General features: G+C 44.0%; 1 protein-coding gene across 1 annotated transcript in view; it reads left to right on the top strand.

Moving 5' to 3' along the window:
* spri (sprint) overlaps positions 1-15,331 on the top strand; it is a 648,574-nt gene that overhangs the window by 425,398 nt on the left and 207,845 nt on the right. The window contains exons 3-5 of the mRNA XM_067155462.2: positions 4,095-4,262; positions 5,853-6,037; positions 14,608-14,699. Coding sequence (XP_067011563.2) covers positions 4,095-4,262; positions 5,853-6,037; positions 14,608-14,699 — 445 coding nt within the window. The remainder of the gene's footprint in view (positions 1-4,094; positions 4,263-5,852; positions 6,038-14,607; positions 14,700-15,331) is intronic.

The following is a 15,331-nucleotide window of genomic DNA, read 5'->3' as shown; positions in this document are numbered from 1 at the left end:
GCTGCCGTGAGGTTCAGGTTCGGGAAGAAGGTTTTCAGGATTTCTTCGATCCTTTCCCTGAACGCCTTTACTACCATTTTCCCTTCTGGCTTCTGTGCCTGTTCTTGTGTAGGTGTTGTGATTGGTGTTGTGCAGGGGGCGGGCGTTGGGGGCGGTGGTGCGAATGCCGGTTTACTATTGGCAGGTTCACTGCGGGGGGTGGAGCTGGCCTGGGTGGGGCCCTGTGGCTGCTCGGTATGAGCTTGCGTGGGCTTAGCCTGCCTTTGGTTTCTTGCTTGGGTCTGGGCCTTCTTTTTGTCTAGTTTGGAGTTCTTGGTTTGAACGGTGGTGGGGGCTGGTTGGGCTGAGGGCCCGGGGTTGTGTTCACCCACCGTCCTTAGGGGTTTAAAATTTAATATTCTCATGCCTGATGGGCGCTGTGTGCCTGAAGGGCCTTGTTCTTGGCCCTTTGTGTCTGAGGGACCTGCAGGACCTGAAGGGTCCTTTTTGCCTGACTGGCCTGGTTTATTTTTGCGTGATGCGCCTTTGCCTGAAGGGCCTGCTTGGGCTTTAGGGTTGCCACGCTTATTACCCTTTGGCCCTTTGCCTTGATTGACGGCTTCGAGTGTCCTGCGGCTGGGACAGTTTCTGAAATTAGCCGCGTGTTTTTCCCCGCAGTTTGCGCACTTGGAATACGCAGGGTCGTTGCCATGGGGGCAGTCGCGAGACAAGTGGGAGGCGGCGCATCTGCGGCACCTGGGCTCCAGTCGGCACCCCGCCCCTGGATGGCCATGCCTCTGACACACTCCACATTGGGGGCCAGTGGCTGGGGGGCGGTACGGCTCGACTGACACCAGCATGTTCGCGAGCATCCTCATTTTCCGCATGTTGTCCGCTCCTGGGGTATCCGCCACGGCAACTAGGAAAAGGTTGCCCTTGGCAGGCCTATTTCCTGGTCTCATTCGCACCACGGAGAATGCGGGGATGTCCTGCGCCTTCAGGGCAAGTTGGATTTCATCCGCATTACTTCCGTTAATGGGAGTCCTCACTACGAATCGCTTCATAGTGCTGTTGGGCAATATTCTTACAAAGTTAATATTCAGCCGTTTCAGCACCTCGATAGCGATTTCATAGCTCTCAAAGCTAGTCATATGCAGCCGGATTGCTTCGTGCGCATCTACTCTCGGCCTAGAGAAGTAGTAGTTTCTCTGATCATGCGCTAGCTTTTTGAGGAGCTCCTCTTCTAGTGACTTGGTGTTCTTGGTGTACACCGTAAGGGGTGGGGGGGTTGCCACCTTACGGGTGTTTGGTTGTGTTCGTGGTGGTGGTGGTTGAGGTGGGCTCAGCCGAGTGTTGTTATCGGCTTGGGTACTTGGTTTACGTACCCCGCCTATCTGAGCCTTGCGGCTCAGGGGCTGGGCTACTTTGCCTTTCCCCTTCCCCCTCTTCCTCCCTTTTGCCTCCCTGAAGCCGTCGCCCTGGTTTCCCAGCCGGGTGGCTGGGACCTCGGGTTCGGTCGCCACGCGCTCGCACGGTTCCTCTCCCTCCGAGCCTTCAGAGTCGGCATCCTGGGATGTGCTTGATGCATCTATCACCAGTTGTTCCTCATCTGAGTCGGAGTCCGATTTGCCAGCTTGCTTGTGGTGGGGTTGAACTTTACTTTGGGCCTTTCGCCCAGTTCGTTTATTCTTGCCCTCTCTCCTTACCTTGGGCGCCGCCTCATCACACAGGTTGGCGGGACTGGGTCCCGCTTTCCCGGCGTCCGGCTGGCTTGCCGCTGGGTTGGGTTTGGGGGCAAGATTTGTGTTAGGGGGAGAGGTGGCCTCCTGTTTATGTTCAGGTGTCTCCCCAGTCACTTTCCCATGTGCGAGTTCCGGCACTTCAGGGTCGAACCCCGGTTCCCGCTCACTCGCACATAACGTCAGGCCTCCTGCTTCGCTTTCCCCGCGCTGCGCGCTCCTTTCTCGGGGCTCGGCTCGAGTAGAGCCAGCCGGCCGAGTGGGCAGCAGCTGCACAGGTATGTGCTTGCCAGTGGCTACTGACGGGGTGGCTATGGGGGTTGTCCTGGTAGTGGTGGTGGTTGTTGTGTTCGTGGTGGTGGTGAGCGCAAAGTACTGCATGGCGCACCCCGTTACGTGAGTTTCGTGCGTCAGGTTTACTTGCACAGAATCAGGGGTGACTGTTCTGTGCTCCTCTGGCGCATTTAGCTCACTGCTCACGGGGGGCACGCAGTGGTGGGTCGCCAACAGTCCCCGCTCGGCCGGGTCCGTGGCCGTAGCGGGGGCCGTTAGCGCTGAGCTGCGCGCTTGTGGACACCCATCCAAACACTGACCAAGGCCTATGTTGCTTAACTGCGGTGACAGCACCGTGGAGCACAACATGGTATGGCCGTTGGCGGCTTGGGTAGGGCTACCTGAAGGCAGGAAATGGAGGTAGTCCTTAAAGGTGTCCTTGTGTAGTGATATGGGGCTGGTCAGCCCCACCGTACTCTGGGTGGTTGGCGGGGGGTTGCGCTGTGAGAACAGCGCTGTTCCCTCCGCTGGTGGACTGACGGCCGTAGAGTGGGTAGGGAGCCGTGATAACGGCATCTCCTCACTCTCCGTCAATTCTTGAAGTTCGTCGCATATGTCTGTAGTGGCTCCAGACTCGCTGACAAATTGCTCTTTCCTAAGTGCATGACAAATGCCCTTTTGGAGATTACGAGTCTGTTGCCGTGTGTTTTTGTGTGGGGACATTCTAAAGCGAGCTAGTAGACGCGGGATGATCCGTTGTTAAGCGGGTCCCTGGCCTACAGATTCCCTATCTAACACTAGGTACCGAGAAGCGGTAACCGATTGGGACAGGTAGTGTAGTCTCGTAGTCTTGAAGGTCTCGGTGAGAGGAGAGAGACAGCGGAGCGACAGGCACGTATGACCTCTCGCTACGACAGTCAGCTGCTTCCACCTAACTGAATCCCTCCCTGCCATTTTATACCTTTCAGCAGATGATCCATGTAAACTACGAACAGCAAAGGTGAAAGATTACAGCCTTGTCTAACCCCTGTAAGTACCCTGAACCAAGAACTCATTCTACCATCAATTCTCACTGAAGCCCAATTGTCAACATAAATGCCTTTGATTGCTCTTAATAATCTACCTTTAATTCCATAATCCCTCAGTATGGCGAACATCTTTTCCCTCGGTACCCTGTCATATGCTTTCTCTAGATCTACGAAACATAAACACAACTGCCTATTCCTCTCGTAGCATTTTTCAGTTACCTGGCGCATACTGAAAATCTGATCCTGACAGCCTCTCTGTGGTCTGAAACCACACTGGTTTTCATCCAACTTCCTCTCAACGACTGATCGCACCATCCCTTCCAAGATGCCAGTGAATACTTTGCCTGGTATACTAATCAATGAGATACCTCGATAGTTGTTGCAATCCTTCCTGTTCCCTTGCTTATAGATAGGTGCAATTACTGCTTTTGCCCAATCTGAAGGTACCTTACCAACACTCCACGCTAATTTTACTACTCTGTGAAGCCATTTTATCCCTGCCTTCCCACTATACTTCACCATTTCAGGTCTAATTTCATCTATTCCTGCTGCCTTATGACAATGGAGTTTATTTACTATCTTTTCCACTTCCTCAAGCATAATTTCACCAACATTATTATTATTATTATTATTATTATTATTATTATTATTATTATTTAGATCTGTCCAGCATTTGTTTCACTGTCTCGCGGCACTTTTCTGTGGCAGCTCTTTCAATACTCATTGATTTTTAAAGCGTAGACAACGCTTTTATTTGTTTCCGGAGGTGATTATGAAGACCGGGCAAGTTTGCCGTGCGCAGCCCTGAAAATGGTTTACCGTGGTTTCCCATTTTCACACCAGGTAAATGCTGGAGCTGTACCTTAATTAAGTCCACGGCCGATTTCTTCCCATTCCTAGGTCCTTCCTCTCCCATCTTCGCCATAAGGCCTATCTGTGTGGGTGCGACATAAAGCAAACAGTAAAAAAGATTATGAAGATAATATGTCACCACCATACAATTGTATTCTGTCTTTCCTGAGTTTACTTTGAATCTCCTTCGCCGGTAACATTAAGACACACTTCTGTTTCTCAGGACCAAGACTCCAGTCTGTCATCTTCAGCGGGCAGCAGCAGTGATGTGGGCGACTCTCCGTGTGACATCGGCCTCGTGGAGCGGCTGATCCGTAGTCATCCTGTGTGGTTCCTGCCCGGTATCCAAAGAGCGGGCGCTTTCCACCTTCTGCAAGGCAAGGAGGAGGGGGTGAGTACAGTCTTACTCTAGATCCCGACAGCTTGCTGTGGTGCCAATACAGTGGTGTGAGGGAATCGCGCTGAAACGTGTCTGAACAACATTTGACGCGCACCACAGTAGGTTCTCGTGCCTTTAACCGCTAGAAGCCGCTTCCACACTTAATATTACTACATATTTTTTAGATGTTTATTACTTCTCTTGAAGTACAGGAATCTTATATTAACTGGGACCTCTGCCACTAACAAATCGTCTCAACTTATTTTAGTTTGCCAGTTTTTAATGGCGTATGGCCTCCGGAGAGGCCTGGTGCAGGTCTTTTTCTAGTAGACGGCCTATTAGACCTATTAGACCTCGAATGCTCTAATACCATCGGGGTCGGAAAAGAAGTTGACTAAGGGAGGTCGAATAGGATAGACGAAAGTGAGGAACCTGGCACAAGTAAGTGGAAGAAATTCCAAGACTCAGCTAAGGACCCCGTGCTCGCTCTCATGCTCCCAAGTTCAGAGCGGCGGTGGTGGTGATTATTGTTTTAAGAGGAAGTACAACTAGGCAACAATTCTCTACATTAACACTAATCAGAGAGAAAAAATGGGAGGGATCCGACACTTCGAAAAATGAAGATATCGGCCAGAGAAAAACAAGGGCCACGAAGGGTGTGAAAATGAAAGACTCCCTCGGCCTCACAACCCAGTAACGTCGGGGTCGGAAAAGAACTAGAGTTGACCAAGGTAGGTTGGATAGGATAGATGAAAGTGAAGAACCTGGCACAAGTAAGTGGAAGCAATACCAGGACTCAGCTCAGGGCCCCACGGTCGCCAACCCACACTCCCAAGTTGAGAGCCCCTGAGACGCCTGTTAATCGCCTCTTACGACGGACAGGGAATACCGTGGGTGTTATTCTACCACCTGCACCCACAGGAGGACGAGAAAGTGGAAGACGTTCTACCTAATACCATCGGGGTCATAAGAAAACAACTGTTGACCAAGGAAGGTTGGGTGGAAAAGATAAAGGGGAGGAGACTGCCACAAATAAGTAGAAGAAATTCTAGGCTCATCTGGGGATCTCGTGGTCGCCAACCGACGCTCCCAAGCTTAGAGCCCGTGGGGTTCCCACTTTAATCGCCTCTTACGACGGACAGGGTATGGATACCGTTCCCACAGGGTCCAGGGAATTTTTCAGCACCGTAATCACATACACCGTCAGTCGTAGGAGTAAGTAGGACTATCCTTTGTTTGAAGAGAAGCTCAGTGAATGCAATTAAAAGCCAATTATCTGTATCCTCATTGGAGTCTGTCTAGTCTGCAACAATTGGATAATTGTCTAAACTGTGGAGACTAATGGCCATACTTGTAACTTGCTTCTTTTGGTGTGTGGCTCTGGAATGGCCGAGTTCAATACCGTCTTTATGATCAAGGTAAGTGCGGTAGTCTTTTATGACAAGAGTTTCCATTGAAATCGATGTAGCCTATCGATGTTTTGGAATAGGGATGTGAGACCTGTGCAGTGCGATTGAAGGGGCATAGGGTAGAGTTTCTAATCCGAGATGAAAACTCTGATGTTTACATAGGTTGTTAATAATGATGTATTGTTTTCTACAGAACTTCGTGGTGCGGCAGTCCAGCCAGCCCGACACCATGGCCATCTCTGTTCGTCTCCCTGCTGGCAAGGGGCCGTACATAGAGCATTACTTAATCCAGGCATCAGACGGTCAGTTGAGCCTCGAGAGTTCCGACAACCGCTTCGACAACATTCCCTCGCTCATCGCCCACTACTCGCAGTGCTGGTAAGTTTGACGTTTAAAAAAACATTTACTCTAAGTTGCTCAAGTGGTGTTGTGGAGTTTTACTTATAGTAAGCACTGGTATGAAACATACTATGTACTTGCCTTATAATGCACTACGAAATGTCTGCGGCTTTGCTCACGTATGTTCAGAATTGTTTATATATATATATAATGTCGCCGAAACGCATCTCGCTATTAATCTGTTCACATCATGGCGATTTTAAATTCCTTATATATATATTTCACAAGCGAATTGCATACCATACAAACTTGTTTAATGACATTTGCTTTTCACACAATGTAGCCATTAGGTTTAGTCATATCAGGCCATTCCAAGTAGACGACCACGGGTTCGGCCTGTCAGGGCTGAAATAGGAACGTTCGGATATACTGAAACATCGATATATCGATATACCGATATTATCAAAATCTCTCGTTATCAACTCATTTTTTTTTCAAAATACAAGGGTTTAAAATGACATTGAAATTGTATAAATTTGGAACGGCAGTTTCAAGAAAAGAAACAAATATAACGATCAAAATGTTGCGTGTAAAATCACGATCAAAAGTTGTTGTGTTTCCAATGAATGTGATATGTTTAGAACAATGTTTATGACACCGTGACTTACACTGTCTATTTTTATCAAGCGCATCCACACTGTACTAGGCTGTTGGGCTATTTCCGTAAATGAAGGTAATTTTTACGAGAAACCACCAACGCACATAAAACATTTTTAAAAAACCGCGAGGAATAATTCATATTTACTTCCAAAGTCTAAATCTCTACAAGATGCAACAGGCCAACAGCAGCTGCGGTAGACACACACACATAGAACACAGATAACTGAATGGATAGTCAACACTATAAGAGCAATAATGTCCTTGTCATTCGGCACAAATTTTTTTTCTGTATTAAAATACTTCGTGTCTTTCTTTTAGGGTAATGGGCTATTCGCGAAGTTTACTCTTAATTATAAATTTTGCCCATCGTTCGATTAATACCACTATTCCTTAATGTTTCCTGATGATCTTTTCGATATCTGTAATATCATTAAATATTATCATCTGATGTGCCCTCTGAATAAGTACGATGGACCAGGCCGAGATGTCATCAGTCTGAGACTGGCCAGAGCAACTGGACATCGATTTGTAAATGTGAATGCTTCCAATATTCTTGTCTTTATGTATAGCATATTGTATATTGTGTTTTAATGTTGTAAACATTTCTTAGCAGACAAAGTACGGGTCCTCATGCTACGCAAAACGTAAAATTAAGCAATTTTCTCGTTTGTGCCGAACGTTGAAGGGCTAAAGGGCCCGGAAAGGTTTTAAATTGTGAGTCTTGGATATCTCTATCAATCTAAAAAGAACACGTTTCGAAAATCACTTCCGGCCTAAATGCAGTTCCGGAAAAACAGCCTAAAATTGCTTTTTTTACTCGTTTTCTTTTTTTCTTTTTAAAATTCAAATTCAGGTCAAATTAACTTATTTACATAATTATTTCTGTAATGTGTTCCTTGGTTCAATACCCTCAGGCTTTTTTTAAATTTTTGAAAAATGTTCAGACCGAATGAACTGTAGTTATAAGGGTGTAAGTGAAACTCTGCATTGACTCACATTAGCGCTTGTAGTGGTGCTTAAGCGGAACAATGCATTGACTCACATTAGCGCTTGTAGTGGTAGAAAAAGGCAAACTGCGTATCTAATCACGGCCGGCTTGATGCGTCGCTCTAGGAGCGCAGCGAGGGATCCAGTCGGCCGTGATCTAATCGACCGGATAACGATTTTTAGGAATGTTTGTTTGTTTGTCCAACCCTTGTCCCGTTTCTCTACGGGGTCGGGTTTGAGGTGAGGTGAGATGAATCTGTCGTCGCGGTTTTTTATGGCCGGATGCCCTTCCTGACGCCAATCTTATCAGAGAAGTTAATTGAGATGAAATGAATGACATGATATATGGCACTAGGAAGGGTGAGGGTGAAACCCGGTGCCGGCACATAGCCTACTCCTGTCAAATAGCACCAAGGGGTCTGCTCAAGGCTTAACATCTCCATCCGACGGACGAATAATCATCAACAGCGTCATATGACCACTCCATATGAGAACTGCGGAGAGGTTTGGAATTTAATCCAGGCTTTTGGCACGCAATCTAGTAATTGGAAATTGTATACCACTACATCCCCTACCCTACCGGCCAACATTCTTATGGTGAATTTTTTTTCGACCAGCGGGATTCGAACCAGCTAACCTCGGTATTACACCGTTTTGACTTCAACGCCTTAACGATCGTGGTCACCAGGCGGGTGATTGTATTTTTTAGGACTAAATAAATATATTCTCATACTTGATTATATTTTATTGATCTAAAATTCGTAGCTCATATCCCTAGGATGTTTTCAACATTGAGTTGCTTACTTGAAGGGCTAAAACTCTGGATTTTCTGCATAAAATAAAAAAGAATTAGCAAAGCAAACTACGGTTTTAAGAATCGGCCGTAACAATTTGGCTAAGTCGGGAATGCATTTCAGTTGTCTGTAGGTATAAAAAACCTACGTTATAGGCCTATACGTCGCTAATATCCTGGATGTATAGTAAAAGTTTATTTGAACCCCATTTCGTGTAGGAGAAGGCACTTTCCACCTAATACGTGTGCTTCTCGTTGAATCCCGTCTGTGGCTGACGTGAATGACTGAGCTCTGACTTCAGAGGGTGAATTATTATCTGGTAACATCTGTTTGACATTTGCCGTGGCTCGGTGAAACAGTGATAGTGTACAAAGGCAAGGCCAGGCCTTAGAGTCCTCTAATCCAGTGATTATGACTCGTATTGTATCTCTGGTCGGCTATTCAAGTGATCTGACAATACCTGCAGGCCATTTCCCATTAACTGCCTGTGTACCAGCTGTCACTTGATCTTGTTCATATCCTTTGTCCCCCACCCAGCCTGGTGGTTGAGAAACTGGCGCTAGTTTACTGTGTGTGCTGCTTTGTCACTCGGGAATGTGTTACGAGTATTGTGTGGTTAATCTGAGCAATTAGCATACTTATAAAATGTTTTTTTCTAAGTGTACTTTTTGAATTTTGATGTATAGTATTTTATTTCCTTGAGGCTGTACCTTAGTTAAGGAGAGGTCCGCGTCCTTCGCACTCCTAACCCTTTCATATCCCATCGTCGCCATAAGACGCCACGGCAAGGCATTTACTCCCCCCCCCCCAGTGATCTTAGGTGGGCAGAGTGTCATTTTGCTCTCTCCACACACACACACACACACACACACACACACACACACACACACACACACACACACACACACACACACAAAATGATCTTAGGGGCAGAGTGCCATTTTGCTCCCCCCCCCTCCTTGCGCACGCGCGCGCACACACACACACAATGATCTTAGGGGCAGAGTGTCATTTTGCTCCCCCCAAAAAGTTATCCTAGATGTTAAGTTATTTTACACTGAAATATTTGCAGTACATGTTTGCATTAATAGTTGTTCCGCCGGGCTGAGTGGCTCAGATCGTTGAGGCGCTGGCCTTCTGACCCTAACTTGGCAGGTTCGATCCTGACTCAGTACGGTGGGATAATTAAAGGTGCTCAAATACGACAGCCTCGTGTCGGTAGATTTACTGGCACGTAAAAGAACTCCTGCGGTACTAAATTTTGGCCCCTTCGGAGTCTCCGAAAACCGTAAAAGTAGTTAGTGGGACGTAAAGCAAATAACAATTATTATTATTATTATTATTATTATTATTATTATTATTATTATTATTATTATGTGTACTTCATTCCACACGCCCGTGTTCATGTCCCCCCAATACTTACCCGAAGTCGGTGCGACGTAAAAACACACACACACAGAGAGAGAGAGAGAGAGAGAGAGAGAGAGAGAGAGAGAGAGACTACATAACCACGTGCAAAGATACGCTGTTTAGAAAAGTAGGCTCTCTACAATACAATACAATCAATACTGATCTGCATTTAGGGCAGTCGCCCAGGTGGCAGATTCCCTATCTGTTGCTTTCCTAGCCTTTTCCGAAATGATTTCAAAGAAATTGGAAATTTATTGAACATCTCCCTTGGTAAGTTATTCCAATCCCTAACTCCCCTTCCTATAAATGAATATTTGCCCCAGTTTGTCCTCTTGAATTCCAACTTTATCTTCATATTGTGATCTTTCCTACTTTTATAGACGTCATTCAAACCTATTCGTCTACTAATGTCATTCCACGCCATCTCTCCGCTGACAGCTCGGAACATACCACTTAGTCGAGCAGCTCGTCTTCTTTCTCTCAATTCTTCCCAACCCAAACATTGCAACATTTTTGTAACGCTACTCTTTTGTCGGAAATCACCCAGAACAAATCGAGCTGCTTTTCTTTGGATTTTTTCCAGTTCTTGAATCAGGTAATCCTGGTGAGGGTCCCATACACTGGAACCATACTCTAGTTGGGGTCTTACCAGAGACTTATATGCACTCTCCTTTACATCCTTACTACAACCCCTAAACACCCTCATAACCATGTGCAGAGATCTGTACCCTTTATTTACAATCCCATTTATGTGATTACCCCAGTGAAGATCTTTCCTTATATTAACACCTAGATACTTACAATGATCCCCGAAAGGAACTTTCACCCCATCAACGCAGTAATTAAAACTGAGAGGACTTTTCCTATTTGTGAAACTCACAACCTGACTTTTAGCCCCGTTTATCAACATACCATTGTCTGCTGTCCATCTCACAATATTTTCGAGGTCACGTTGCAGTTGCTCACAATCTTGTAACTTATTTATCACTCTATAGAGAATAACATCATCCGCAAAAAGCCTTACATACGATTCCACTCCTTTACTCATATCATTTATATATATAAGAAAACATAAAGGTCCGATAACACTGCCCTGAGGAACTCCCCTCTCAACTATTACAGGGTCAGACAAAGCTTCACCTACTCTAACTCTCTGAGATCTATTTTCTAGAAATATAGCAACCCATTCAGTCACTCTTTTGTCTAGTCCAATTGCACTCATTTTTGCCAGTAGTCTCCCATGATCCACCCTATCAAATGCTTTAGACAGGTCAATCGCGATACAGTCCATTTGACCTCCAGAATCCAAGATATCTGCTATATCTTGCTGGAATCCTACAAGTTGAGCTTCAGTGGAATAACCTTTCCTAAAACCGAATTGCCTTCTATCAAACCAGTTATTAATTTCACAAACATGTCTAATATAATCAGAAAGAATGCCTTCCCAAAGCTTACATACAATGCATGTCAAACTTACTGGCCTGTAATTTTCAGCTTTATGTCTATCACCCTTTCCTTTATACACAGGGGCTACTATAGCAACTCTCCATTCATCTGGTATAGCTCCTTCGGCCAAACAATAATCAGATAAGTACTTCAGATATGGTACTATATCCCAACCCATTGTCTTTAGTATATCCCCAGAAATCTGATCAATTCCAGCCGCTTTTCTAGTTTTCAACTTTTGTATCTTATTGTAAATGTCATTGTTATCATATGTAAATTTTATTACTTCTTTGGCCTTAGTCTCTTCCTCTATCTCAACATTATCCTTGTAACCAACAATCTTTACATACTGCTGACTGAATACTTCTGCCTTTTGAAGATCCTCACATACACACTCCCCTTGTTCATTAATTATTCCTGGAATGTCCTTCTTGGAACCTGTTTCTGCCTTAAAATACCTATACATACCCTTCCATTTTTTACTAAAATTTGTATGACTGCCAATTATGCTTGCCATCATGTTATCCTTAGCTGCCTTCTTTGCTAGATTCAATTTTCTAGTAAGTTCCTTCAATTTCTCCTTACTTCCACAGCCATTTTTAACTCTATTTCTTTCCAGTCTGCACCTCCTTCTTAGTCTCTTTATTTCTCTATTATAATAAGGTGGGTCTTGCCCCTTACCACCCTTAAAAGTACAAACCTGTTTTCGCATTCCTCAACACTTTCTTTAAACCCATCCCAGAGTCTGTTTACATTTTTATTTACCGTTTTCCACCGGTCATAGTTACTTTTTAGAAACTGCCTCATACCTGCTTTATCAGCCATATGGTACTGCCTAATAGTCCTACTTTTAAGACCTTCCTTTCTGTCACATTTATTTTTAACTACCACAAAAACAGCTTCACGATCACTAATACCATCTATTACTTCAGTTTCCCTATAGAGCTCATCTGGTTTTATCAGCACCACATCCAAAATATTTTTCCCTCTGGTTGGTTCCATCACTTTCTGAATCAGCTGTCCTTCCCATATTAACTTATTTGCCATTTGTTGGTCATGCTTCCTGTCGTTCGCATTTCCTTCCCAATTGACATCTGGCAAATTCAGATCTCCTGCTACAATCACATTTCTTTCCATGTCGTTTCCCACATAGCTGACTATCCTATCAAATAATTCCGAATCCGCATCAGTGCTACCCTTTCCCGATCTGTACACTCCAAATATATCAAGTTGCCTATTATCTTTAGAAATGAGCCTTACACCTAGAATTTCATGTGTCTCATCTTTAACTTTTTCGTAGCTTACAAATTCTTCTTTCACCAGAATGAAAACTCCCCCTCCCACCTTTCCTATCCTATCTCTACGATACACACTCCAGTGCCGTGAGAAAATTTCTGCATCCATTATATCATTTCTCAGCCATGATTCAACTCCTATTACAATATCTGGTAAATATATATCTATTAAATTACTTAATTCTATTCCTTTCTTTACAATACTTCTACAGTTCAACACTAACAATTTTATGTCATCCCTACTTGATTTCCAGTTCCCTGTTCCCTTATCACCGCTCCCTAGGCCATCCCGTTTCCCTGAATGTACCTCCCTATTACCCTTCCAAACAAATTTCCTAACTTATACGTACCACTGCGGTTTAAATGAAGGCCATCCGAGCGCAGATCCCTATCTCCTACCCACCCATTAGGATCTAGAAATTTCACTCCCAGTTTCCCACATACCCACTCCATAGTCTCATTTAAATCCCCAATCACCCTCCAGTCAGTATCCCTCCTACACAGTATTCCACTAATAACAATCTCCGCTTTCTTAAACTTCACCCGTGCTGCATTTACTAGATCCCACACATCTCCAACAATGTTGGTACTTATATCAGCTTGCCTTACGTTGTTGGTACCAACGTGAAACACTACCACCTTCTCCTTCCCCTCCTCCCTCTCTTCTACTTTCCTCAACATCTGCCTCAACCTAATTCCTGGATAACATTCTACCCTGGTTCCCTTTCCTCCACACACTTTCCCCACGTGTCTAACGATGGAATCCCCCATGACCAGAGCCTCTACCCTACCCACCTCATTTGATCCCCTCCCCTCCTGGTCAGCCCTATCTTTCCTGATAGCTGCAGAAGCTACTTCCTCCTCCCGTTTCTCCTTCCGATGACCCTGTTCCACCTGTCTTTTCCTATCCTCTATTCTACCTTTCCCTTTCCTACCGTTTCCCTTCCTCCTACTTCCATGCATCTCAGCAACAGTATCCGGCAAGACAAACAGTACTGAAATTAAAAATATGCTTTGAACATCATCCAAAATGTGCGCTGCCACGTCTCGCACATTGTACATAACGGTCCTGTAGATTGTCGAACATAGTGAACACAGGTTGTCGTAAGAACACAAAAAGTAACAATTTTCTCGCGTAATTCATGAAAATTCCTAAGTTATGATTGTTTCAGCAGTTTCCTCCTGGGCTAAAATGCAGTCTATTCATTTAGACATGTCGTGGAAGGAGGTCATAGGCTACATAGAAACATTGTGTACAAAAATCATTATAAAGCACTTTCATTCCAGTCGTGCAAAATCGACATTAAGACCGTTTTGGACTGAAAAACCTTACTTTTTCACAACTGATATTAAAAATCTACAGTTCTAGCCCTCCAGGCAAGCAACTCAATGTTGAAAACATCCTACGGATATGAGCTACGAATTTTACAGTATTTGCTTTATATATATATATATACTGTATATACTGTATTTGCTTAAGCCCTTATAACTACATTCGGTGGGTATTTTTCAAAAAATCAAAAACGCCTGAAGGTATTGAACCAAGAAACACATTACAGAAATAATTATGTAAATAAGTTAATTGTGCTGGGATTTGAATCAGAAAGAAAACGAATAAAGAAACAAGTTTAGGCTGTTTTTCCGGTACTGCATTTAGGCCGGAAGTGATTTAAGAAATTTGTTTTTTTAGTTGGATAGAGCTACTCTCAATTTGAAGCCTTTCCGGGCCCTTTAGCCCTTCAACTTCCGGCATAATTGAGGAAATTGCTTAATTGTACGTTTTTCTTAGTATGAGGACCCCTTCTTTGTCTGCTAAGAAATATTTTCAACATTAAAAAGTATTATTCATGAATTTCTTGATACAATTTTCTTAGTGTTCTAGTAGGAATATAGCTTGTATACTGCTACACATATTGTAAGTATTTCAAATGAACAGTGGCAACATCTATGCCAGTTAAAGAAGCCTCTGTCCAGTGAATTTCCTGTGTTTGATATTATGTTTTATTTTCAATTTCAGTGATGAACTTCCCGTTCAGCTCTCTCTTCCTAGAGCTCTGCGGGAAGCCAGAAATCGTCAACAGTTGTCCTCACTCGCTCTCTTGGGACAAGGTAAGTCTCCCACCTCCGTAAGGAAATTAAAGTTTTTTCAGCATGCAATTGAAAGGAAATAACTCTACATAATGTCAACAAACCATTGTATAAAATAGACTACTGCAGTAAGAAAAGGAAGCATTATCTTATTACTGTATAAAACTGTATACATAGGCCTACATGTTAAATCAGATACCGTAGAAGTTTACAATAACTGTCTTAGCGAAAGTCATCGATGTAGTCAGTGCTTATTTAAAAAGTCTATTGAAACACTGCTTGCTTTTCTTAATTTTGGACAATGCCCATTGATTCCCGGTGCAGTAGGGGCGATTAGGAATTAGAAGTGCGGGGGTGGGGGAGGTGTATATACATAAAAACTGAAAAAAAAAAAAGGCTACAAAACGGTAAGGTTTTTCACTGTTCTCTGAGCGAATTTCGACAGAGAGGTAAAGGTTGATAGATTACCAACTTAAGTGCGGTAAGAGTAGTAATTTTTAAGATTTTGATTCAATGTTATACAATAAAACTTTCATCAAAGGAACAATATTGCAATTGTATTACAATTAAATATAAGTACGGCGTAATTATACAATTAAAAATCGTTTAGTTTTTGATTGCGCACTAACAAGTAAGAAACTAACAGACACCAA

The sequence above is a fragment of the Anabrus simplex genome, chromosome 11 (genome assembly GCF_040414725.1).
Source record: "Anabrus simplex isolate iqAnaSimp1 chromosome 11, ASM4041472v1, whole genome shotgun sequence".
Lineage (NCBI taxonomy): Eukaryota > Metazoa > Arthropoda > Insecta > Orthoptera > Tettigoniidae > Anabrus > Anabrus simplex.
Note: the sequence above shows the minus strand (reverse complement) of the source record. Positions and strands in the feature narration are given on the sequence as shown.